The sequence below is a fragment of the Cyprinodon tularosa genome, unplaced genomic scaffold (assembly GCF_016077235.1).
Source record: "Cyprinodon tularosa strain WSP-4 unplaced genomic scaffold, ASM1607723v1 ctg856, whole genome shotgun sequence".
NCBI classification, from domain to species: domain Eukaryota; kingdom Metazoa; phylum Chordata; class Actinopteri; order Cyprinodontiformes; family Cyprinodontidae; genus Cyprinodon; species Cyprinodon tularosa.
This window is the reverse complement of record NW_024039625.1, coordinates 13,096-39,524: the sequence shown is the minus strand read 5'-3', so window position 1 is coordinate 39,524 and position 26,429 is coordinate 13,096. Positions and strand designations below refer to the sequence as shown.

Genomic DNA, 26,429 nt, shown 5'->3' with positions numbered 1-26,429 from the left:
AAGTTTCACTTTTTAAATGGAATTACTGAAATCAATCTACTTTTTCATGATATTCTAATTTTATGACCAGCACCTGTATATAAAGAAAAAACTTCGGCAACCTTTATTCCCTAAGGTGGTATGTGGCTGAATTTCTACTTCACTGCAATAAAAAAAACTGGTGTTTTGCATTGGCCTGTAGAAAAATGCACATACCAAATGGCTCACAAGAAGTGACTGTGGATGAGATTACTGTGCGTACGCATCCCCGCAGCATTGGAATGTTGCTCCACAGGCGCAGGGGGAGAACCCCGACCCCGTTGGAACAGCACTTCGGACAGCACTTCTGAAAAAACAAGATTGGGAGATCCCAGCTCTCGCTGCAACCGTACGCTGGAATGACCCAGATGCAAAAAAGGGCAATGTTGCAAGGAGATTTGTGATATCTGGTATTGCGTGGGTCCTCCTTGTGGCTGGCTCCAAATTCAATTCCGAGTTCCCCCAACAGCTTCAAAAAGGCAATGCTGGATAAACGATATGTTTTGATGATCGTTTCCTCGTTCATTGCAAAAATATTCACACGGAGTGAAAAAATGCGTTCTCTGCGTCTCCTTGCTTGATTTCGATGTTTCCTTCTTGCGACAATAACCGCTGCCATGAGTGCGCAATTACGCATACAGACCATTTACACCTTCTTTTGAAACATGTTAAATATAGAGTCAGATACTGTTAGCAAAATTGCTTTCAGGTTTAATAAATCACTTTGCGAGTGCTAAATTAATATATTTACATGTTCTCCTCCCACAAGACGCACTTTTGCGTGTAAACGCCCCATATTGCATATTCATTGCAGAAAAAGTACTAAATGAATAAGAGGCGCTATTTAGCACATTTTAAAGACCAAATCCTTTTAGCACGCTGTTGATAGATCAGTTTGTACATTTTTTAGCGTGCGCAGTGACATAGCTCACGTTTTTATACACGCAAACCTTTGATAGATCCGGCCCATAGTATCGGATCGGTACCAGAATTTTGGCAGTATTGGAGATACCGGTACCACTCTACCTGCAACTGCCTTGGCAAATTGAGTTTATTTGAATAGCATATTCAGTTACAAGACTTTTCAAAATGCTAAAGTGAACAAAACATAACAGGAAAAAGAGGACAAAAGTTTTCACAGTGGCAAGGTTATCATTGTTTTCTAAAACTAACAAGATAAGAACTAGAATAAAAAAAGTCATTAAATGAAATAAAAATAAAAACCAAACCTTGCAAAAAACAAAAAAACTTAATTAAAATGTAATAAAAAAATCTAAGAGAGAATGTCCTCCGTTTTCACTGTGTCTTCATCATAATGCATTAATCAGAATCAGGTTTATTGCCAAGTAGATTTGAACTTACAAGGGATTTGACTTGGTGTAGATGGTGCAGACAATAATAGTGTGAGGTCTAGTTTCCAGGAAAGGGGTAATCCTGCTTCATGGTAAAAACCTTGAGATAACTTATTATTTTGATATAAAATATGTGCATCAAACGCAGAACACAAAACACCCAGGGAAGATGCTGTCTAAAATAATGGATGTCACTGAAACAATTCATGCACTGACATGAACTGAAAGGTCACTGGCCATGGAAGACGGGGGAAAAAACGATTAATAAAGTAAATACATTTGAACTCAATTCTTTTTCAGAGGCTTGGATTGTCTGATAAAACTTAAATGAAAGATGCTGCCCAAAATGACTCATTTCAGCCCAATGAAAACAAATGAAGCTTTGTCATCTTAGAATCTGATTCCTCTCTGAGAGGAGATGAAGACTGAAGCAGTTGAATGGAGGGTTTCATGTCTGCTGAGCAAAAAGCTTGGTGGCAACCTAGCCCTCCTCCCTGCCTCAGGCTGCAGGGCTTCACATTTAGCGGGTGATATTCAAAACAAAGTGACGTGTTCTAAGTTATGCGCCAATGCCAACAGAGGGGGGCGTGTCCAACTAGTCTGATACAAACACAATTCCGGAGTAAAGAAGGCTTTTTACCGGGGTATGTAGCAGCTGTTTAAACTTCTTTCTGTGAACACTAGTAGCACTTTGCAGGATCAGACGCGATGAGGGAGAAATTGAAATTGTTTTATCGCCAGATGCGTCTTTTTGTTCTCATACATAGATGGCTTGGCGGGTTTTATCTGCTCTGAAAACACAGCATGGTTTGGTGTGGAGTCTGCTGCGTTAGATCGGCTAGTTAACAGTCTGCTTTGGGGTGACCGGCCGAGGCGTCCCCCTGTCTGCGGCGTTTGTTTGAACGATCCGGGGGGAGGAAGGAGGGAGGGAGGGGGCAGTCCAGACATTTTAACCCTGAAGGACTCCGGTAAACAAAGAATAAACCACGTCGAAGCAGGACGGAGGGTCGGAGCTGATGGCGGCGCAGCGGCTCCTATTCCGTTAAGGGCAAATTGATCGGTTCATGTCGCCTGTGTTAGCCGCCCACCCAGGCCCCTGATCCTGCCGTCTAGCCGAGGGGGAAATGACGGCTTGGATCGTTTAGTTTAGGAGACGAACAAAGTCAGCCGACCTCCGCTGGAAGGGGCTTCTTGGTTTCAACTGTCTGTGGTGGGCTTTTTTTTTTTTTTTTTTTTTTGGTGGGGTTTTTCTCCGCAGCCCGCAATGCGTTTTTGTTACACGCTTCGCTTAAAACTTGCAAAGACAAACGTGCAAGCATTATACATAAACTGGTGTATTGTGCGCCTGCAGAGCCCCCCTGGAGCTCTGGGCTCTTCGCTCGGTGTTTGGAAGAGAAACCAATGAAGAATGAGCCTCAGACTCCTCGGTATGGAGCACAGGGAGGAATCCCGGGCTACAACTGGAGCTCCGCCTGTCGTGGGCGATGGTTTATTTAGCAAGTTCCACCTTTTGTAGGAGGGAACTTTTGATTGGGTTTAATTGTCAGCGATTGGCTCCTGAACGACAAATGGGAGGGGCCTAATGGCGCACAGGAAGAGCCAGTATGTGGAGGGGTTTTCATTGCATTCATCGGTAGGATGCAGGGAAAGATCGACTGATGGGGAAATAGGAGGGTTTGGCAACTGTGACTGGAAAAGCATTGGCCAATAAGATGCACCGAACAAACTAGGTTGGGATACAAAGACTCCTGCAAGTAAAATATGTCTAAGAGGAAAAAAAAAAGTTATTTTATTGCTCTGTCTGCAAACACTTCTGCACACAGACTTAAAGCCTCCGCAGGCCTAACTTTGAGAAAAATCGTCTTCTAGCGTGCACCTTATTATCTGTAGGGGCTTTGCTTATTAAAACACAGCAGATTTATGGAGAACATGCATCAGCATGTGCATCTGCATAAAACACTATCACACAGACAGACATTTTAGAGTTGTTTCCACACATGTTGTAAAGTTTAGTGGAAGGAAAACATTGCAGCAAAAAGAGGCACAAGAGACAACATGGTTAACCTCTGCCTCAAGATTATGAAGCATTTAAAAGTTTGGGATGTTTTTGGGCAATTCTTTGGGTGCCTGTGAAACTGACATATCCAGGAAATTAGCTGCAATGGTGGCATTCCCAGATTTAGGTTGGAGTAGATGGATACATCAGAGGTATTGCAGCTGGTGGTTGAAAGTTCTTTTGTTTTAGATATAAACTTTTTTCTGCTTCTGCAATGGGAAAAGATGTTGTTGGAGTGGGTCAGTGTTAAAGGATTTTATGGTCCAGTGTAGAGATCTACCAATGCAGGTTTTGTAAGGCTGATACATCGGTTTAATTGATCTCAGGTATGTACTGCTGAGTTTTTGGAGACAGATTATTATTATTATTTTTTTTCAAAGCACTTACTTAATTATAAAAATAAAGCAATAATAGCGAATATTACAAAAACTGCAATAAAAAGAATAAAACATTGAAGAACTCTAACAAACCATAAATTATGGATGGAATTATGCAAAAAGAGGGAGGGGCAATGCATGCGACTCACAACCTTTTTTTTTTTTATCTTTATTTGTCATTTTTGCTCAGTTATCGTTTTCTACAAAATAATAAAACAAAAACTAGGGAGCTTATTTATTGGGGTAAACTACAAGTATCAAAATGAACAGGAATAAACACTTCAAATGTTACTGTGTGGGTATTGAGTCAATACAATGAGTGTTTTATTTATTTATTTTTTAATAAATGACTGACAAAGTTTACTTTTTTTTTATGGCAGCCTAATTTCAGATTTATGGTCCACAACCCGGCACCACAACTCTCCACATGTATTAAAAAGGTGAAACAGACCTACTCAGTATTCATATTGAATGTAATGACATAAAAAAGATATCTATTTCAACATTATATTATTGAACATATATAAATAGTCTGGTTTAAAAAAATAATTTTAGATTTTTATAAAACGGTAAGTGAAGAGGTTTATCAGCTGTGCCGGTGATTACAGAAAGTTTTTAATGACATAAAAAAACAAACTGCCTCTGCTGACTTCGAGTTTAGTCTTGGAGGTGTTTACTAACTATGCCAAAAACAAAAAACATGATTGACAGCCCAACATTCAAAACGTACAATCAAGCCCCGCCTCTATCTCCGAATGAACTGACCAATCCTGTCCGTTTTCATGTGCTGACCCCGCCCACCATCTCAGCTAACCGAACGGAGATTGTTTTCCTCTCGCTGGGAGATTTTCACATTGCTGTATCTGCTTGGATTGTTTTATTTTAAGTCACACACCACCGACAAGGTGCTTTTCACGGGTGTGGTTTCTATAACCAAATGGGGCGGTGGTCGGTCCAAATAGAAAGGATTGTTATTTAATCGCCTCCAAACTTCTGCCTGTTGTTTGGGAGAGGGGTGAGTTCAGTCGTATTCATTCACTAAGCTAACACAGCAAGCTAGTTAGCTCTCGGTTTAAGAACACTAAACGGAAATATCCACATCTCAATGCATGCCACTATCTGACTGACGGACCTACAGTGTATTATCACCTTGGTACTTTTAACAGATACCGCGTAATTTAGACCGATCGCCAACGGACACCTGCATGTGTTTCCCTCCGAGTCAGAGACAATCTTCTGTTCGGGCTCCCCATGTTTACATTAGCCGTCAGCTAGCTAGCAGCTCGGTACAGCTGGCGACGGGACGCACTTCTGTGAAAGTCCTAAAAATAAACTGTACAGTACGCTTAACTGTGTCGATATTCTAAACAAGTGTTAATGTAATCCACTAGTTCAAACTTACCTGGTAGAAATTACGTGTACATTTTCCGAACTTCTTCGCCACGCTAAATGGCGGGCGTGCGGAAAGCACCGAGCTCTAAATTGATATCGGTGCTTGTGTTTACTAGGCCGTGTAAACATCGAGGGGGGGTCTATTAAACATACTATTTAAAAAAGAAACCATGGCAGCATTTAGTTCTAACAGCGCCACTAATAGTGGAGTCAGTGAGCAGCGCCACCAACCTAATGCGTTAGCTTAGCATTCCGAGGCTGCGTTGAGTTTACCACTGTTGGTAAACGGACGGCTGAGTGGAGCTGAGCTGCTGGGGGGAAAGGAGCCAGCTCTACATCCTAGCTTCGCTGTGACATATTGACTTGTTGTTGTTTTTTTTTTTTTTGTTATAGAAGCTTTATTAATATTCACGCAACTTAAGTTTTACAACAAGTTAATCATTTAGGTGGTCAGGAGTCGCTGGTGTCTATAGGAAGTTGTGAATGAGCAGGGTGCTCCCACGTTTCCACAGCACCTGTTTGTTGCGCTGACGTAGGGTTCTCGTGTTCTCATTGGCTGCAGAGGCCGCGAGCCGAACATTCAGTACATGCTGCTGTCTGAACGAGGAGATGCTCACACTGCTGCTCTACTCTCACTGAATCAGACAAAAAAAAAAAAGAAAAATTACAACTGGACAAATATCGACAGTTTCCTCTAAACGCTGGATACATTGACTTTTACAGAATATCTATTTTCAACTAATAATGAGAGAGTATTGTGGGATTTCTTTCCAGATTATTGACTTTCTTAGAAATCCATCGTTGTTTAAAGCAACATTTATGCTAGATTAGGCACAATGTTGTAAATAAGAGTAGCTTTCTCTGTTTGTACAGTAGAGGATTTTAAATACTGATGGCGGGAAAACGGAAAACTTGATGAAAATCTTGTAGATGACATAGTGATAACATTTGAAAGGTTGGCACTGCCTTGATAGTATTACCGCAATAACTAATACTTTTAATGATCTGCCATAGATCATTAAATAGATCTGCCATTGTGTTGGAGTAACGTGTTTTCTTAGTCTATATGGACAGCTATCATCTAAATGTGTTGCTTGTCAGTTGGCTTAAAGAATGAGTTCTACACTGTTCCCCCTCACCCTAGACCACATTTAAGCGGCATTAAGATATATGTTTCATTAAACATTTAATGTAAACACTAAGTGTTTACATTAAAGCATTTTTTGCTTAAAAATGTTTTTACTATAAACTTAACTGCTGTTGGTGTTTTAGTGAAAGAACAGGCCAGCTTTTAAACCTTGTCTTCAGACTAGTTAACGTTCATCTTCTCTGTCTTCCCAGGTCTCGCGGCTTTCGTAAGCATGAGTTCATAATGAAGCGGCGTCTGGAGGATCAAGACACAGTGCTTGCATCGCAGCAGCGGCGGCTCACCAGCAACCCAGAGCCTTTTCAGCATCGTATCCTGGCCCCCGCCACCGCTGCTCCGGCTGTGTATGAAGCCGTGACCGACAACATGCAGCCCACTGCTGGTGTCCAATACTCAGTCCCCCAGGGGTACCAGGTAAAGTCAGCATATTGCGCTCCTTTCACATTTTTGTCCTGATACCTTTTTTAAGTACATTTTTGAGTTAATTTCCTGCAAGGCTTTGGTTGAAAATAAAAATATGCTTTGATCCAAACCATTCCACGGTGTTGGAAGATGGACCTTCTGCCAAGTTTAAAGGAATTCTCAACCGTAAAAAGATTTCCTACATAATTTTGATGTATTTTCGTAGGAGAAAAAACATGCCCTCAATGATGCTACACCACCATTTGTCCTAATACAGATGGCACATTCCCTACTTGTTGTTTTTGCCCTTCATTTGGTGTTTTGAGTACATTCCAATGCCAAGAAAAAAAAGGTCTGGGTGATTGCTTTGAACCCCTCTATAACTTCCTACCTAACCTTTCTGGTCATATTCTTTGTTAACATTTGTGCTCTATTAAACTCCTGAGGCCTTCACAGAGCTGCTGGGTTTAAGCTGTGGATCTTTTTAATTCTTCCTACTTTCCAGTTCAAGGTTGTATTGTGTGGGTCTGTGGTATTTTCCCCAGTGAAACAGAGCCATTACATTAACGAGTGTGATGGTAGAATGACTGTGGCCCCGTCCACACGAAGACGAACCCTGGCCTAAACGCACAAATTTTTCACCAAACCAGCCTCTCATCCACACGAAGCCGGCGTTTCAGGGGTCTGTAAACGATCATTTTTTTATTCACCCTTCAGAGTGGGAAGATTCTGAAACGCCGTTTTCGCGTTTCCATGTTTACACCCTAACCGCATTTTTTTTTTTTACACGCATGCGTCATAGCGTCGCCTCTAAACACGCAAGCGCGACACATCACAATAACAATGGCGCCGTTGCTGCTAATGCTACTCACCCTGCTGTCGGGCTGGTCGGGCTTACAACAGAATCTTCTTCTTCTGGAATATCTCCATGAAGAACAGAGCAATATCGACCACATAGTTCAGCACCTGAATTTGACTTAACCACGAAAATAGACCCGCAGGGCAACCATGTATAAATATTAGTGCGCATGCCCTACATTTCGTCGCTTATTTTTGCTTTGGCACCACAGCGCCACTTACAGGCCTGGCATACATTTTGCAGCGTTTTCATGCATTCGTGTGGACGCTCACATTTATTTTACGTCTCCGTCTTTACGGCAAACGTTTTGGAAAATATCAGCGTTTCGTGTTCGTTTTGACTTCGTGTGGACGGGGCCTGTGACAGACGCCTGTCCCCTCCTAGGTACCCACCGTGGCCCAGAACAGTGGCGGACACGGGCATGTTTCTGGTCCGACAGTCCACTCTGGGCCCCTTCATCACAGCTCCGCCGTTCAGTCCCACGGGCCCTCTGTGATGTCAGGGCATGGTCACACAACGGCCCCTCCATCCTCCGCACAGGGTCACCAGCAGTTTCAGAGACTAAAGGTGAGCTTCTGACTGCTAGACTTTTTTTATGAATTTATTTTAGAAATTGTTGCAGGTACCATCCTGTTTGTGTTCTTACTTTAGGTGGAAGATGCTTTATCGTACTTGGATCAGGTGAAGCTACAGTTTGGGAACCAGCCTCAGGTCTACAACGACTTTTTAGATATAATGAAAGAATTCAAGTCTCAAAGGTGAAGTTTAAGTAGAACTTGTGGATCAGGAAACCGTGGAAATGTCAACTCCTCACTATTGTGTTTCATTTAAACATTGTCTCTGTGTGTTTATCAGCATCGATACTCCGGGGGTCATAAGCAGGGTGTCGCAGCTTTTCAAAGGTCACCCAGACCTCATTATGGGTTTCAACACTTTTCTCCCCCCCGGCTACAAGATCGAGGTTCAGACCAATGACCTGGTCAACGTGACAACGCCGGGTCAGATCCACCACATCACCCCACACGGCATTTCAGTCCAGAACATCCCCATAACGGGAGCGCCCACCCAGCATCTTCCCCAGCTGCCATCCGCTGCTGCCACCACCGCTCCGCCTCACCTGACGCAGCCAACCCCCGCCAAGTTGAGTAAGGTTAGTCGAGAGGATCTCTGAGGGGAGGAGGTGGAGATTTTTCCATGCATCTGACGCTTGTTTTTGTTATTTTGATGCTGAAGCCTCCGCAGCTGCAGGTGCTGACACAGAGTGGCCAGACCAACCCATCCATCCCCGCCTACGCCTCACCCCGATCTCCACCCCTTCAGCTTCACCCGCCCCTCTGCGGTACCCCTGCTGGCCCACCCATGCAGAACAATCAGCCGGTGGAGTTCAACCATGCCATCAACTACGTCAACAAGATCAAGAACCGCTTCCAGGGCCAGCCAGACATCTACAAAGCCTTTCTGGAGATTCTCCACACATACCAGGTCAGGCTGCCTAAAGCAAGAACAGTCAGAGGACCCTTAGTGTTTGCTGCATGCAGCCATTCTGCTAAATTTCTTATTTTTCTACACATCATAGAAGGAGCAGCGTAACGCTAAAGAGGCTGGAGGGAACTATACGCCGGCTCTGACGGAGCAGGAGGTCTACGCTCAAGTGGCAAGACTCTTCAAGAACCAAGAGGACCTGCTGTCAGAGTTCGGACAGTTTCTCCCTGATGCCAACAGTTCAGCTGTAAGATTATGTGACAACAGCACAACACGTATAAATTCCTCTGATAGAAGAACAGTTTTTTGTTTTGTTTGTGTTTTTCCAACTTTCTCCTGGAACGTTCTGCTGTTTTTCTCGGTCTTAGTGCTGTTGTTGGTTCATAGATGTTCTCTAGAAAATCTCTGAAGCGTTCACAGAAAAAACAGGTTTATTTTGAGGTATTTATCAAAGTTGGAATGGAGCTCATTTAGTAGTAGCAGAGAAATGGAGACCGTGTACAGAGCATCATTGTTAAGGAGAAGGGGATAAACTTTGTGTTCAAATGAAATCTCAAATAAAAGTATAGATTTTAATGTGAGGAAATGTGACCGGGTTCAAAAGGAAAGATGGTAATGAGTTACACTTGAAAGATGTCAGTTTCTTAAACATTGTTGTTTTTTTCTTAGATGCTGAGTAAGACCAATGCAGAAAAGGCAGAATCTGTGAAGAACGACCACGGCCTCACCACCAAAAAGATGCAGCTCAACAACAAACAGAGACCCAATCAGAATGGCTGTCAGATCCGGCGCCACCCCACTCCAGGGTCAACACCACCCATCAAGGTTTGCACAGACACACACATCGCTGAAGCTCCTGTCGAGCGTTGTTCTCACCTCCCCTGCTAACGGTCCTCTATGTCACGCTACAGAAGAAGCCAAAGTTACTGAATCTGAAGGACTCTCCAACGGCAGACCCCAGCAAGCATGGAGGCGGCATGGAGTCTATGTTCTTTGAGAAGGTGGCTTAACCTTATGTCTGTCTGTCTAAAATATTTAAATAGTTGTCAATTTTATTTTGTGTTCTGTATGTTTCTGCACGTTTGACTTGTTCTAATCTCCTATGTCATTTCAGGTGCGGAAAGCTCTAAGGAGCACTGAGGCTTACGACAACTTCCTGCGCTGCCTGGTCATCTTTAACCAGGAGGTGATCTCCAGGGCTGAGCTGGTGCAGCTGGTGCTGCCGTTTTTGGGGTGCGTTACTCTGTCACCGGTTGGCCTGGGATCCTAAAGTTGTTACTCAGCCCGCATCATGACTGAGCCGGTTATTTCTCATTTACAGGAAATTTCCCGAGCTATTCAACTGGTTCAAAAACTTCCTGGGCTATCGTGAAATGTCGCACATGGAGACATACCCAAAAGAACGGGCCACGGAGGGCATCGCCATGGAGATTGACTATGCTTCCTGCAAGAGGCTGGGCTCCAGCTATAGAGCTCTGCCTAAAAGTTACCAGCAGCCCAAATGCACCGGCAGAACGCCGCTTTGTAAAGAGGTGAGCCAGTTATGCGGGAAGGCATTAATCAGAAGATGAGAACAATTACTGATCCCTGCTCAGAGGTTTTAAGCTCTCTTTAGCATCAAATGCTAGTGAAAATTGAGATCATGGTTACTGGCATGAAGAGGATGGAGTGTCTCCTGGTGTTACTGGGAAGTGTACCTAAGGCTTTGAAGGTAGATGTAATTAAACCTTTACTTAAGAAACCATCTCTTGTCCATAATTACCCACTCAATTATAGACCTATATCCAATCTTCCTTTCTTATCTAAAATTCTTGAGAAAGTAGTTGCCAAACAAGTGTGCAATCGCTTACACATAATGAAGTTTTTGAAGGGTTGGTTTCAATCTTGTCTTAGAGCTCATCATAGCACTGAAACAGCTCTGGTGAAAGTCACTAATGATATTCTCATGGCCTCAGATAATAGACTTGTATCTCTACTTGTCCTTTTAAATCTGTACTGCATTTGATACATTTAATAGGAATTAAGGGAACTGCACTGGGCTGGTTTAAATAAAAAAATTCAGACAGATTTCAGTTTGTTGACGTTAAAGGAGTCATAGAATGCAATGGGCTGCTGACCGGACCGGAGTCTTTGCTCGGCAACTTCGCTCGTTGTAAACCAACCAATCAGCGCATAGCTCTTCTAAATATTCATGAGCATACCATAAAAGGAAGAAAACCTGTCGTTTCATTCTAGGGCTTTTAACCAGGCTTGCATTAGGGCTCATAGAACGTGACATTTTCAGCCAAAGCAATGTTACACACCCTATTCAGAGACCTTAAGGACCAGCAACCTATAAAAATCCTTCCTCGTGCTCCAGAGTTACCTGTGTAGTACCACAGGGATCAGTGCTAGGACCAATTCTCTTTACTTTATACATGCTTCCAATCAGTAAAATTATTAGACATCATGGGATATAAGCTATATCTGTTTATAAATCCAGATGAAGCTAACCCATTACATAAATTACAGGCATGTCTGAAGACATAAAAACCTGGATGGACCAGAGTCTTTAAAAAATAAGCTGATTAGTCAGTCACTTCATGTGGATGGGATTTAACTGATCTCTGATAATCAAATAAAAACATTGGTGTTATTTTTTATCAGGACCTGTCATTCAAATCCCATGTTAAAGAGGTTTCAGGAATTTCCTACTTTGATCTCCATATTGCAAAAATTATGAATATCTTGTCCAGGGTTGATGCTGTGAAACTAGTCCTGAGAATCTGCATTAGCATAGTCCATGCATTTGTTACTTCAAGGCTGGACTATTGTAATTCTTTACTATTAGGAAGTCCACAAACTGTAGTTAAAAGCCTTCAGCTGATCCAAAATGCTGCAGCCAGAGTTCTGATGAAAATGAAAAAGAGAGATCATATCTCTCCTATCCTGGCTTCTCTTCATTGGTTTCCTGTAGGGCTGCAACTAACGATTATTTTAAAAATCGATGAATCGGCAGATTATTTTTTCGATTAATCGATGAATCGGACAAAAAATATTTTTTATATTAACCTCTTTATTTCAAAATAAACATTTTAGACAGAACAAACAAGCACACAAGTAAAGGTTGCTCATTAACTGTACTGGTGCAGTATGAAAAATAAATGTTTGTGTTAAAACTACGCAAACTTACATGAGAAATGTAGCTGTACATCCACAAAATATAGGGTACTTTGTTTCATAAAGTGCAAAAAAAGACATTTTTGTTTTTAAAAGCCCCTAAGGGGTTCAAACAATAGGCCCCCCCATTTCAACAAATGAGGTTTTTTTAGACTAGAAGAGTTCTGCCTTTTAAGACAGGAAAGTATAGCAGTTAAAGTTGCTACTTGAGAAAATACTGAACCATAGAGATAAAAATAGCCCTGTGATTCAAATTATAAATTGTATTTGGAATAAAAATGAGAGAAGTAGGGGTGCTAAAAAAACACATCCTCCTAAGACAGATATTTACATGGGAATGTGGCATATAATTAATTGACATATTACTGATCTTGCTGGATTTTATTCTGCTTTACTTCCATAAATTGTAGGATCTTCTTTACTTTATCTTTGCCAGAAGATTTAAACTTTAAAAGCCTTGCCTTCATAATTTACAAGTTAAATTCTTTATAAAGTAAATATAACGCTGCTTAAGCTAATTCAAATTAAATTAAAAGTAAAATAAGAAGCCAACCTTATCACTGTCTGTAACCTACTAACACGGTAAGGAAAGCATCAGATGAGCTACCTGAGAAACTAACGTTACGTTTCCCCACTTAAAAAACAAACAAACATGGTAGTTCCGTGCCATGTTAATTTGTTTTGACAAAAGTTGCATGTTACAACTTTTTTCACTTTACAAAGCGCAGGGTATTTTAATTATTGTGATCAATTTGCGCCGTCAATCCCGGCGCTTGCACGCTTCATTTGCAGTCTGGACGCTGAGGGTAAAAATCCTGCTGCTCTGACTGCAGCGCTGAGAGGGACTCCTGCGGGAGAACGGGGTTGGGATGGGGGAGGCGCCCCACGGCACAGTAGGAACGATACATGCTTTCACATAAGAGTCTCCAAAAGCCGACAGTGACACCGTAAAAAGTCGCCAGATTTATCGCTAGTCGCTTTTTTGAAAAATAGTAGCTGGAGGGGTCTGACAAGTCGCTGAGTTGGCAACACTGCACCTGCGGCGCTGACTCTCTCTGCCATATTTTTTTTCTTCCCCCGTTTCAGTCAAATGGATGTGATGACGGCGGCGGATGACACATTAATCGCGCGACACAACTAATCGATGATTAAATTCGTTGCCAACGCTTTTAAAAGTCGATTTTTATCGATTTTATCGATTCGTTGTTGCAGCCCTAGTTTCCTGTTAAATCCAGAATAGAATTTAAAATCCTTCTTCTCACATATATTTATCTCAATGTCCATCTGATTTTTTTTCGCTATGCAGGATTACAGTATTCCGGGCCCAGGCCGGATCTTCGGCTCAGAGCAATTGTTCCTGGGCAAAAAAATTCACTCAAATATAAATTGACGCTAAATAAATTTTAAAAACACAATTGAAATCCCTCTTAGGTTTTTCAGCCAATAGTAGCAAAGAAGCGCTCTGAAACTAACATTGTTAGCCAATCAGAAGAAGAAAGAGGTGGGTCTCAATAAATCGTGTACCACCTCCTCTCGTTTCTTGCTTGAAGTGGACAGATTGCGGTACATTGTTTAACTTTTACGGCCCCATTCAAAGGAGAGACGTGTAAAAAAATATATATATATACAAATGAAACTTTATGTTTGGAGAGAGGGACGATAGAGAAAACTGAATTGTATGGAGTGGGCACAATGCCGTTCATGAATTCCGAGGGAAGATGTAACGACCATAAATAAAGTCTCAAACATAAATGGCGCTGGGCATGGCTGGAGGAGACAGGGCGAGATGGCGAGCCATTTAGCAGCTGGAGCAGGAAGTTAAGTGAACCAGGCACTTCTGCACGCTGTGCTCCAGGAACGCTTAGCAGCAAAACTAGGTATCCAAAGAAATGTGGTTCATGCAAGTGGCAGATATAGATGCACTTTTTGCCATCTCCTGGCCGTTTTTGGTATTGGATTTTCAAAAGTCAAACTTAGTCTTCAGTCATTCATGCAATCTGTGATCCCACGCCCCCACACCCTCCTGGCATATATATATATATATATATATACTTTTTCAACAATGTTTATTTGAAGCCTGGTGCCTCTTTTGTCATGACATGGAATATGGTTGATTTATTCTTATTGGATATCAGCTGATACACTCAGCACATGGATCGATGCATCTCTAGTTTGTACCGTCGAAACATGTTACTTTCTCCCTCCTCCGTCTTTCTGATTGTTTTTCTAGTTTGATTCTGTAGGAAATGCTTATTTAGTTCAAACACAGGGGAAGTATTTATTATTATGGTTGGGCAAATGTAATTCATTGACTTAAATACTCATAGGGGCCTGACTGTTGACATTATTAGACGTTTTCTCTCCTCATCACTGAGTTTCCTAAATTCTGCCTCCAGGTCCTGAACGACACCTGGGTCTCCTTTCCCTCGTGGTCCGAGGACTCCACTTTCGTCAGCTCCAAGAAGACGCAGTATGAGGAGCACATCTACAGGTGTGAGGACGAACGCTTCGAGGTGAGCTGGAGTTTTCTCCACGCTGGGTTATGTTTGTAATAAATGGACGGACATTAGAGGGTTTTTGTCATACCACAGCTTGATGTGGTGTTGGAGACCAACCTGGCCACCATCAGAGTGCTGGAGACGGTGCAGCGGAAGCTGTCCCGCATGTCCGCGGAGGAGCAGGCTAAGTTTCGGCTGGACAACGCACTGGGCGGTTCCTCTGAGGTGATTCACCGCAAGGCGATCCAGAGGATATATGGAGACAAAGCTCCTGACATCCTGGACGGCCTGAAGAAGAACCCCGCTGTTTCTGTTCCCATTGTGCTGAAAAGGTACAATACGTCCTATTTTATCCACTTTTGTCCCGTTTAGCTTATTTTCTGGCTCCTTTGGTGTAACACGTCTTAATCTGAGGGGCCACTCTGAATCCAGCCTCTCTTTACAAACAGGTTAAAGATGAAGGAGGAGGAATGGCGGGAAGCCCAGCGAGGCTTTAACAAGATCTGGAGGGAGCAGAACGAGAAGTATTACCTCAAATCCCTGGACCATCAAGGCATCAACTTCAAACAAAATGACACCAAAGTGATTCGATCAAAGTCTTTGCTGAATGAAATTGAAAGCATCTATGATGAGGTGGAGATTTTCTCCTGCAAATATTTAGTTACACTTTTACACAAAACAATCAGTCTGTAAAGCTCATTTTTACTTACAGAGGCAGGAGCAGGCGTCGGAGGAGAACACCGCCGCTCCTATGGGGCCCCACCTCACTTTAGCTTACGAAGACAGCCAGATCCTGGAGGACGCGGCGGCGCTCATCATCCACCATGTGAAGCGGCAGACCAGCATTCATAAGGAGGACAAGTACAAGATCAAGCAGATCATCTACCACTTCATCCCTGACATGCTGTTCGCACAGCGCGGCGAGCTGTCGGACTTGGAGGAGGAGGAGGAAGAAGAAGATGTGGGGCTGGAGGAGGGGTCCAACGGGGTCCCAGGCACCGGGAGCCCCACCAAGTCCAAGCTGCTGTTCTGCAACACAGCGGCTCAGAAGCTGCGCTCCTGCGAAGATGCCTACAACCTCTTCTTCGTCAACAACAACTGGTACATCTTCCTGCGCCTCCACCAGACGCTGTGCTCGCGGCTGCTCAGGCTGTATGAGCAGGCGGAGCGGCAGATGGAGGAGGACGTCAGGGAGCGGGACTGGGAGAGGGAGGTTCTGGGGCTGAAGAAGGAGAAGAACGATAATCCTGCCATCCAGCTCAGACTCAAGGAGCCCAGTGAGTAAACCCATAATTTCATCTAATATTGGCTGGATTTTCACCCTGTAGCGGGGTTCGGTTATTGCAGGGTTTGGTTCGTGCGGGGTTCGGTTCGTGCGGGGTTCGGTTCGTGCAGGGTTCGGTTCGTGCAGGGTTCGGTTCGTGCGGGGTTAGGTTCGTGCGGGGTTTCCTTAAAATTTGATGACCTATGACCAGACTGAGCTGTCTTTAGGCACACCTGTTCTTACCTACGAACAGAAAATCTGAAATCCAGTTGAAGGTACCATGTCCGATTGCTACCAGGTCACCTTATAGCACATTTCATCAATAGAGTTGTCATAAAAAGAAGAAGCATTTCCATAACAGTTTGAAATTTCCGCCTTCCTTTGTCATCTGGTGGCCGACTGCATCTTGTAGATGCGTTTCAGTGTCTGGTTCTGTGTTCTACGGTGTTTACCCACAGGTGAGTCCCAGTGTTGGGTCCAACCAAATTAGACCCCTGGTTTCCTCCTTACTTCCTGGTTAATGAGTAGCTCCAGTCATAGTGGATTAGATATTGATTGATCTGGTGTTTTATTTGTTTTGGTTTGAAAGGGTTAAATTCTGTATCACTGTAAAATCAGAGTCAGCATTTTTTTCTTTAAACAAAAAAAGACTGAGCCTGGTTCTGATAGAGGTTTATTGCTGTTAATGGGGAGTTTTTCCTCTCCACATTCGCTTCAAGTATGCTTAGTGTGAGGGATTGCCTTTTGAGTCAATATGTTGCTACAATCAACTGGTTTTCCTTAGATAGAAAATGCACTTTGTATCAATTTGACTGTATGATCTGGTTGAATTTAAAGTGCCTTGAGATGACCTGTTGTGAATTGGTGCTATAGAAATAAAGTGAATGAAATTGAATTAAAGCCCTTTTCTTCTGAAATTAGCGGGTCTTTCAAACCTGGGTCAACCCGCTAACAATCAGCATTTGGCTCCATGCTCATTGGCAAAAAGTGTCGTTCTGACCACCCCTGCTGGCAAGCTGCATGGCTTCTGCCCCCCCACCACTGCATCTCTGGTGACATCATCATGCTGGGTTAGCGCTGATGATGTCAACTGTTCGACAGAAATCAGGAAAGTAAATAGTGGAGAGCAACATGGAAGGGAGCCAGGGTGTAGAAAGTCCAATTCGATTTCAAATCGGTTTATATATAAATCGCCAATTCACAACCAAATGGGAACATACCAGATGAAGCTACTATGAGGAATAAGCAGAGACAGCATAACGTTAGAGATGGAACAAACAAATATGCAGAATGTGAAAATAGTGATAGGACGATTAAAAGGGCCCTATGGCAGCATATCTATAAACTCTGCTTTATGGCTTTGATATTTTCAGTTTGAATCTCTCCTTTTGTTTGGGTTAGATCATATTTGATGGGAGCTATGTTGTGACGTCCGTACATTGAGCTCAGTGGTATCACATAAATGAACAGGCCAATCTGGTTCTGCTGTTCCCACTGAATGCAGATCCGAGCAGTTTGAAGGCGATTTTAATGTGGGCCAATGAGCTGTACCCACTGCCACTAAAAAGCCCATTGTTTCCAGATTTAAAAAGGTTTTTCAGCCAGTGGGAAAGATGTTTAAAGAAGGCTGTCTTCATGGTGAACGTTAAGATGCTCACTGTTTCTGTTCTCTAGTGGACATCGAGGTGGAGGATTACTATTCAGCCTTCCTGGAGATGGTTCGGAACTTGCTGGACGGAAACATGGAAGCCTCTCAGTACGAAGACTCTCTGAGGGAGATGTTCACCATCCACGCTTACATCGCATTCACCATGGACAAGCTGATCCAGAGCATAGTTCGGCAGGTAAGTTCGCCTCCTCCCAAAACGTGTTGCATGTGAGTTTCTGGTGCTGGAACAGTCGTTCACTCATTCACACTCCCTCTGTAGCTGCAGCACCTAGTGAGCGACGAAATCTGCGTCCAGGTAACAGACCTCTATCTTACGGAGACTGGGAACGGAGCCACGTGGGGGGCCACAACTGCACAGTCGTCAAAAAACTCGGCTGAGGTGATCTACCAGAGAAAAGCAGAGCAGCTCATGTCTGAAGAGAACTGCTTCAAGGTTTGATTTCCTGGCCAGAGCTTCAGCTTCCATGAATTTAGTGGAATAAAGCACCATCTTGACATCCCCCCCCCCCCCCCCCCCCCCTTTTTTTTTTGTCTCAGGTGATGTTTGTGAAAAATAGAGGGCAAGTGCAGCTCACGGTGGAGCTGCTGGACACGGAGGAAGAGAACTCTGACGAGCCCATGGAGGCCGAGGTGAGAAGCTGCTCTTTGATTGGTTTGAAAACATTTCTTAAAAATACACAAATAATACTACGTTTCCTGAAACACTGCAGATAACCTGAAGGATCAATCAGCAACTTGTTTATATGCAGGGTTTATAAAGACGTGTCTTATTAATGGCTTTAGTGTCTCAGGCTTCTAACACAACCTCCAGTATGGCGACATTAACTGATAACACATGCAATAGGGTTAGGTAGGCTGCAGTTACAGCCAAACCACAAAATATTGTGATGGGATTTAAAGTCCAAATCCCCGCACCTCACCATCCCCACCCCTATGTTGATCTATCAGTCTGCAATTCGTCTACCCCACCACCCATCTGTCCAAAGTTTTATGTTCATATTAATACCAAACATTACTATTGCCTTCTAAGGCCTCATCTTTTTCCATCTAAAATAGGCCCCTAAGTGATGAAAACCTCTGGAAAAATGTACCAGTACAGCTGTGCAGGGATTAAAGTATTCCGGCCCCAGGCCGGATTTTCAGCTCGTAGCGATCACCTGAAAATAAACGGAAGGTAAATAAATAATAAAAAAAAGACAATCGAAATTCCCCTTGCGTTTGTCAGCCAATGATAGCGAAGAATCGCTCTGAAACCAGCAGTATCAGAAGAAGAAGGGGGCGGGTCTTATGAAAGCGTTTACCACCTCCTCTCGTTTCTCGTTCAAGTCGCCAGATAGATTGTGGTACAGTGCTACACGTAGGTTCTACACGGAAAGTCACCTTGCGCCGTTTAGAGCTCCGTTCAATGGAGCGCGTGTTAAACATAAATAAATGAAACTGTGTTTAGAGAGAAGGACTATGGAGAGAACAGAATTGCATGCAGAGGGCACAATGCAGTTGATGAGTTCAGGCACGCTGTGCTCCAGGAAGCTTATTTACGCATCCGGCGGCAAAAAGGTGCTACGCAAACATGAATTAGACCCTGGTCCAAACTGCAGTTCGTGCGGCTGCGCACATTAGACGTTTGTCTGGGGCTACGGCAACAGCTGAACCAGCGTCAATAACTGACCATATGTGAGTTAAAAATAAGGGTTTGTACTTTCCTTGCCTAACACGACCTCTCATTCACGCTAGATATAGATGTGCTTTTGCAATCTTTTGGCCGTTTTTGGTATTGGATTTTCCAAAAGTCAAATTTAGTCCTCAATCATTCACAATACACCTCAAGTTCCAAAAACTAATTTCAGGGAGATGCTTATTGAACCGTCCCCCCCACACCCTCCTGGCATGGCTTGAAAATACACACACACACACACCCAGGTGTTCTGGCTAAAAAAGCTAAAAAGTTCTGGCTCAGGATTTAATTGTTGCTTTAATCCATGGATCTGGGATCTCCTGCATCGCTGGATTTCATGGATGTTCTGGGTTGTATGTTTGCAGCGTTGGTCCGACTACGTTGGACGCTACCTCAACCCAGATTCCACCACCCCTGAGCTGAGGGAGCATCTGGCCCAGAAGCCTGTGTTTCTTCCACGGTACACTCTTTTCTTTCTCGCTCTAAGAGTCAAAGGCAAGTTTTCTGAGTTTGACTAATTTCTCCTGAGACCTTCCACTGAATCCATCTCTAACCCTGCTAGGAACCTGAGGCGGATCAGGAAGTACCAGAAGGGCCGGGAGCAGATGGACAAGGAGGCCTGTGAGGGGGGGAAGAAATCCATGGAGAAGGAAAAGATGGAGTGCATGTTCAAACTCAACTCCTACAAAATGGTCTACGTCTTTAAGTCTGAGGACTACATGTACCGCCGCACCGCCCTGATGAGGGCTCACCAGGTAATTCACCCAAACTCGATTCCAGGTGAACCGTCTCACTCACCCGGCAAATCCTTACTTTTCCCTTGTTTACCAAAATCCCTCTGGTTTTTCCCCACAGTCGCATGAGAGGGTGAGCACCAGGCTGCACAAGCGCTTCCAGGCCTGGGTGGACGCCTGGGTCAAAGAGCACGTCAACCGCGAAATGAGTGCAGAGACCGCCAAGTGGCTGATGGGGGAAGGGCGTGACGGCCTGCTGCCCTGCACCACAACGTGCCACCCAGAAGTCCTCCACTTCAGGAACATCAACAAATATCGCGTGGAATACGCCGTAGCTGACAGAAATGCGGGGAGGGAAGAAAAGTAGGAGACCGGTGGACTCAAGATGGGGTGGGAGGTTTGGACACTGTTAGAATTAGGGATAGGGCTAAATATTGGGATTTATTTTTATTTTTTAAGGCCAACATGGGAGCTAGAGTGATAGTCTCTCACTCGTGTTGCATCCAGGGCGGTAGGGCCACAGATTTAGTTTTTGTTTGTTTTACCAGCGTTTTTAGCTGGGACCATTTTTTTTTAACAGGGCCTTTGGTGCCAAAAACTGCGAGCACTCATGTTCTGGTCGCAGACCTGTGCTCTTACCAGCACTCAGACCCACGGCACAAACTTTCTTGAGCCGGTTCCTACAGGCAGCAGAAACGGCGAGTAGTGCTTCATGGACTTTTATCAGAACCGAGCTTCGTTTTAGCTCGCTGTTCCTACTGAGGTGTTATTTATGGGGGAAAAAATGACCCAAATGGACAAGTGCACTTATTCAGGAAAAGGAAAATAGGTTCTGGTTCCAACATTCCTGCATTCTAAAGAAAAAATCCTCACGAGGCAGTTACATTTCTTTCCCAAACACATGGCAGCATTATTACAGACTGTGCCTGAGCCTCTGGGTGGTGCTGTTGGGTTACTGTAGGAAAGCACTGTTGCATTTAATGTAAAAAAGAAAAGACTTCACAACACTGCTTGTTCTCAGACTGTAAAGTTGTATAGCTTGTGAATGTCAGGTCCTGTATTCCAGTGAGTGTGTATTCCAGTGTGTATATATTATATATAGCTCTATTAACACACAGGATCCTGTCCGCCCTGGAAGGCAACCTTTTAAAGACACACTCTGCCATCAAACACAGGCTCCACCCGTTCTGGTAGGACTGAAATCATCCTGATCATCTTGTAAATACTCTGTAAATAGTCTCAGACTTTTTATGACAGTTCCATGTTGTTGTGCTAGTATTTCCAAGCTTATTATTGACTTTAGTTATTAACGGCTAAAGTTAGGATGTAAATGACAAAGACAAATACAAAGCCCATTTATCACCATTTTTACCAAAGGGAGTTCATAATTAAACACTTCTTTGTTTGGACTATTTTTTTTTTTGCCCCCTTTTACGTTTCTTTTATGTCTTTGGTTTTTAATTTCTATCGTAGGAACATTTGGTGGGGAGATGGACGGAGAAACACATCCAAATCTTTGATATGTTTGATTTATTTTGTTTTCCTTTTATAGTGAAATAGGTCTCACTGATAGTGAGACCTATTTCAGAGCTCAGAAGAACAGACCCCTGGCAAACTTGCTTCTCCCTGGGTTGTTTTCTGCAACCTGCACCATATTTTTGATAATGTAAGAAGTCACATGAGCATGTCTTTAGTCCCTTTATTTAGACCTTATTTAAAGTAATAATAAAAAAAATGATATTTGTAGCCTAAGGAGCCATTTGTGGAGTTTTTATTTTTATGTGGATCTTTTTATGGAAATTTTTCAGCTAGAACTAACAGGAAGGGTAATAGAGAGGCCATTTTCCATGTGTCATGCACTATTTTATCACAAGAGTCGCACTAATTGTGCTTTTCTTGCCCGATTATTAGTTACAGATTGTTTTTATATGTTACTAATATTTTCAAAACTCTTTGTTTTTAAAGCATTTTTTATATAGAACATTTGATATTAAAATCTACATTAAAAGATGTTTCTTCAAGTAAATTTTTTTTCTTTCTTTTAAGAAATGCTTTTCAGAGCTAAATTAAACGGAAGCTAACTGGTGATGGGTTTAGAAATCTGCTGTTGTACCTTCATGCCAATTGAAGTCCTGATGCTGCCCGAACTGCACTCCACTGAATGGATTTCTGAAAACAAATGTGGCTCCTCCATCCAGCCTGAGTAAACTCATCATTTTAAACCATATCCAAACGAGACAGGGTTAATTAATTTTTTTTTTTTTTTATACAAGCTCACTTTATATTTGGTGAACCCACTGTTTATATTTGGGTGTCAAGCTTTTATACATTCAGTAGTAAATATTGTCACTGGAGGTACTGGGTTAGTTCAGTTCGGTGGTGGTATTCAGTGGTGATATTTATGGGCTAAATCGAAGGATGTTCATGTTTGAAAACCCTCACCAGTAGGATTCAATTCAGTTTATTTCTATAGCACCAATTCACAACACGTCATCTCAAGGCACTTTCCAGTTCACCAGATCATCCTGTCAGATTGATTCAAAGTTTTCTATCTAAGGAAAACCAGTTGATTGCATTGACTCAAATACAATCCCTCACACTAAGCATGCTTGTAGTGACAGTGGAGAGGAAAAACTCCCTTTTAACAGGAAGAAACCTCCAGCAGAACCAGGCTCAGTGTGAGCGGCCATCTGCTGAGGCCGACTGGGGTTCAAGGAGTTCATAGGTTATATGTGGATTTGGAAAAGTGCTTCTGCCTGGATTTCTTTTTCTCACATTAATTTGCTTCAATTAAGTAACTACAGTATTTTAAAATAACAGACTTTGCAAAAAAACTACATTTTGGTCTTTCATTTTACATCATTTTAAATACTAAATCTATGTTATCAGCTACTCAGTACTGAGTAACCTTTTTACCAAATACCGTTTCCTCTCCATTTTATCTTAGTTCAAATGCAATGATATAGTTTTGCTTACCTTAGCATAGTTTTTGGTTAATCTACCCACATCTGGAATCTAGTCTGTCTACAACCTCTAAAACGACTCTCAGGCTAACTATGCTAAATGCTACTTTAATGCAATGGCTAGTTTAAAATTTAAACACCAGTACACACTACCCATAAAGTTTGCTCAAACACAGTGTGACATCACCTTTGCTACTAATCTAATAGTTATAAATGAACCCTGAGAACAGTGAATTAAGAATAAAAGAAGAATACATGCATGAAATGAATGAATACAATAAAAATCATCCATTTTTTTCCACTTTATCTGGGGCTGGTTTGTAGAGACAGCAGACTAAGCAGATATACCCAGACTTCCTGATCCACACACACCTTATCCAGCTGCTCTGGGGGACCCCAAGGCAACACCAGGCCAGCTCAAGACACATAGTCGCTCCAGCGTTTCCTGGTCCTCCTCCCAATAGGACATACGGAACACCTCCCAAGTGTGGCGACTAAGAGGCCTCTGGAACAAATCCCCAAGGCGTCTCAACTCCTTTCGACGTGGAGAAGCAACAACCCTACTCCGAGCTCCCCCTGTGTAACTGAGCTCTTAAACTGATCTCGAAGGGTGCGCCAAGCCACCCTACGAAGGAAACTAATTTCTGCCTCTTGCATTCACAATCTTTTCCTTTCGGTCATTACTCAGATCTCATGACCATAGGTGAGGGTGTGAACGTAGATTAATCGGTAAATCAAGAGCTTTGGCCTCATATTTGGTGGTGCAGATCATCATCCCAGCCGCTTCAGACTTGGCTGCAAACCACACCAGTGTATGCCGAAGGTCTTGGTTTGATGAGGCCAACATGAAGACATCATCTGCAAACAGCAGAGATGATATCCTCCGGTTCCCGAACCGGACACCCTCCAGTCCCTGGCTGTGCCTATAAATTGAACAGAACCAGTAACAAAGGGCAGTCCTGGCAGAGACCAACATGCACTGGGAACAGGTCTGACTTACTGCCAGCTATGGGACCACGCTCCTGCTGTGGTCATTCAGAGAACAGAGATTAGATGACACAACTACAAAGTCAATCATTGACCTCAGGCCTCCGTGTACGTGGCACAAGGTTGTCCTGGTGCCACGTACACTTATGGACATCCTGTGATTAGTTCAAAATTTTAATTTACAGAACACCGCTTGAGTTCAGATGAGGGGGGCTGTTCCTACTGATCACCCATGTCCAGGTCTTACCTGCACATGTAGGCATTGAAGTCCTCCAGTAGAATAATGGAGACCCCAGCTGGAGTACCATCTAGTAGCCCTCCCAAGTACTAAAAGAAGGCCAGGTACTCTGGACCAATGTGGGCCCATAGGCCGAGACAACTGTGAGAGACCTGTCCCCAACCAGAAGGGACGTGACCCTCTAATTCACAGGGGTGTACTCCAACACATGATTACGCAGATTGTGGGGCAATGAGCAAGGCTACCCCAGCCCACCGCCTTTTCCCATGGGCAATGCCAGAGAATTAGAGTTCAGCCTCTCTCAAGGAGATGGGATTAGGGTTCCAAGCTGTACGTAGAGGTGAGCCCGACTTTATCCAGCCAGTACCTCTCAACCTCCAACACAAGCTCAGGCCCCCCACCCCAGCGGGGTGATGTTCCACATCTCTACATCCAGTCACCCTGTCTTGACCACCACCCAGTTGTTTCTACACCTGACCCCTATGGATCCCTCTGCAGGTGGTGGGTTCAGGGGAAGGCTGTTCCATGTTGTCCGTTCGGGCTGGGCCCGGCCGGGCCCCATGTGCAAAGGCACCAAGCGCTCGCATGCGAGCCCCAACCCCAGGCCTGGCTCCAGGGTGGGGCCATGGCTGCGCAGTACCGGGCGATGTCACGGTATGTCACAAATCATCCTACTCACTCTTTGAAGGAAAATGCACTTATTTTAAATGAAATCAACTAGCATTTAATTTTTTGCTGAATTATTTAACAGAAAGCTAAATGACTTAGTCTGAATCATGAGGACCAATCTTTACAGAATGTGGAGGCTTATGACCTGATGCTGTATGATTTTCAAATAAGTGATATACAGGTTACTTTCTGAAGAAGTTTGTAATTCATTTAAAGCTTAATCTTCAGGTGGCCTTTGAACCTTTGGATGTAACTGTCCAGCTGATGAATGGTTTCATTACATTACATGCTGTTCTGATCCACAAATCAACCAATCTCTTTTTCATTAACAATGTAGCTAAACCATCCTCCTCTTTATTATTTTTATGTTCACATCATGAGAGGAAGCCTAAGAGTCGATCAAGCATGCCTGCATATGGAGGGTCATAGGAAGTAGAAGTAGTGGAATTCCTGTACCTTCTAATAATCTTTAAATCTGTTAACAGTCTGTTGTTTTTGAAATTTACCTCAAACTATGCTGACAAAAAATGTACAGGTGCTGGTCATAAAATTAGAATATCATGAAAAAGTAGATTGATTTCAGTAATTCCATTTAAAAAGTGAAACTTGTATATTATATTCATACATTACATACAAACTCATATATTTCAGATGTTTATTTTGTTTAATTTTGATGATTACAAATGACAACAAATGAAAATCTCAAATTCATCATATCAGAAAATTAGAATATTACTGAAGACCAATAAAAACAAAGGATTTATAGAAATGTTGGCCAACTGAAAAGTATGAACATGAAAAGTATGAGCATGTACAGCACTCAGTATTTAGTTGGGCCTCCTTTGGCCTGTATTACTGCAGCAATGCGGCGTGGCATGGAGTCGATCAGTCTGTGGCACTGCTCAGGTGTTATGATAGCCCAGGTTGCTCTAATAGTGGCTTTTAGCTCTTCTGAATTGTTGGGTCTGGTGTATTGCATCTTCTTCTTCACAATACCCCATAGATTTTCTATGGGGTTAAGGTCAGGAGAGTTTGCTGGCCAATTAAGAACAGGGATACCATGGTCCTTCAACCAGGTACTGGTAGCTTTGGCACTGTGTGCAGGTGCCAAGTCCTGTTGGAAAATTAAATCTGCATCTCCAAAAAGTTGGTCAGCTGCAGGAAGCATGAAGTGCTCTAAAACTTCCTGGTATGTGGCTGCGTTGACCCTGGACCTCAGAAAACACAATGGACCAACACCAGCAGATGACATGGCACCCCAAACCATCACTGACTGTGGAAACTTTACACTGGACTTCAAGCAACGTGGATGAAGTGCCTCTCTTCTTTTCCTCCAGACTCTGGGACCTTGATTTCCAAAGGAAATGCAAAATTTACTTTCATCAGAGAACATGACTTTGGACCACTCACCAGCAGTCCAGTCCTGTTTCTCTTTAGCCCAGGCAAGACGCTTCTGACGCTGTCTGTGGTTCAAGAGTGGCTTGACAC

At 43.2% G+C, this 26,429-nt stretch overlaps 1 protein-coding gene across 3 annotated transcripts; it reads left to right on the top strand.

Moving 5' to 3' along the window:
* Window positions 1-1,929: 1,929 nt before the first annotated feature.
* On the top strand, window positions 1,930-21,496 carry sin3aa (SIN3 transcription regulator family member Aa). 3 transcript variants are annotated; one of them, XM_038273083.1, is made up of 21 exons: window positions 1,930-2,014; window positions 6,537-6,756; window positions 7,988-8,170; window positions 8,255-8,361; window positions 8,459-8,753; window positions 8,837-9,085; window positions 9,180-9,332; window positions 9,755-9,910; window positions 9,997-10,086; window positions 10,200-10,318; window positions 10,407-10,617; window positions 14,641-14,757; window positions 14,836-15,074; window positions 15,192-15,375; window positions 15,455-16,019; window positions 17,681-17,850; window positions 17,935-18,108; window positions 18,213-18,305; window positions 19,716-19,810; window positions 19,913-20,105; window positions 20,206-21,496. In XM_038273083.1, the coding sequence occupies exons 1-21, from the start codon at window positions 1,932-1,934 to the stop codon at window positions 20,449-20,451; spliced, it is 3,942 nt and encodes a 1,313-aa protein (XP_038129011.1). In that variant the 5' UTR covers window positions 1,930-1,931; the 3' UTR covers window positions 20,452-21,496. The 3 variants fall into 3 exon arrangements, with proteins under 3 accessions (XP_038129011.1, XP_038129013.1, XP_038129012.1); XM_038273085.1 differs by lacking the exon at window positions 1,930-2,014 and adding an exon at window positions 4,592-4,721; XM_038273084.1 differs by lacking the exon at window positions 1,930-2,014 and adding an exon at window positions 4,593-4,818.
* The last annotated feature ends 4,933 nt before the right edge of the window (window positions 21,497-26,429 follow it).

What these genes read in the sequence shown, in the direction of transcription:
- sin3aa (XM_038273083.1), top strand. Translation starts at nt 1,932, where the DNA reads ATGCGCCAATGCCAACAGAGGGGGGCGTGTCCAACTAGTCTGATACAA. An exon ending in AAAGAATTCAAGTCTCAAAG is followed by an intron (nt 8,362 to 8,458) that starts GTGAAGTTTAAG and finishes TGTGTTTATCAG; the next exon opens with CATCGATACTCCGGGGGTCA. An exon ending in AGTCTATGTTCTTTGAGAAG is followed by an intron (nt 10,087 to 10,199) that starts GTGGCTTAACCT and finishes ATGTCATTTCAG; the next exon opens with GTGCGGAAAGCTCTAAGGAG.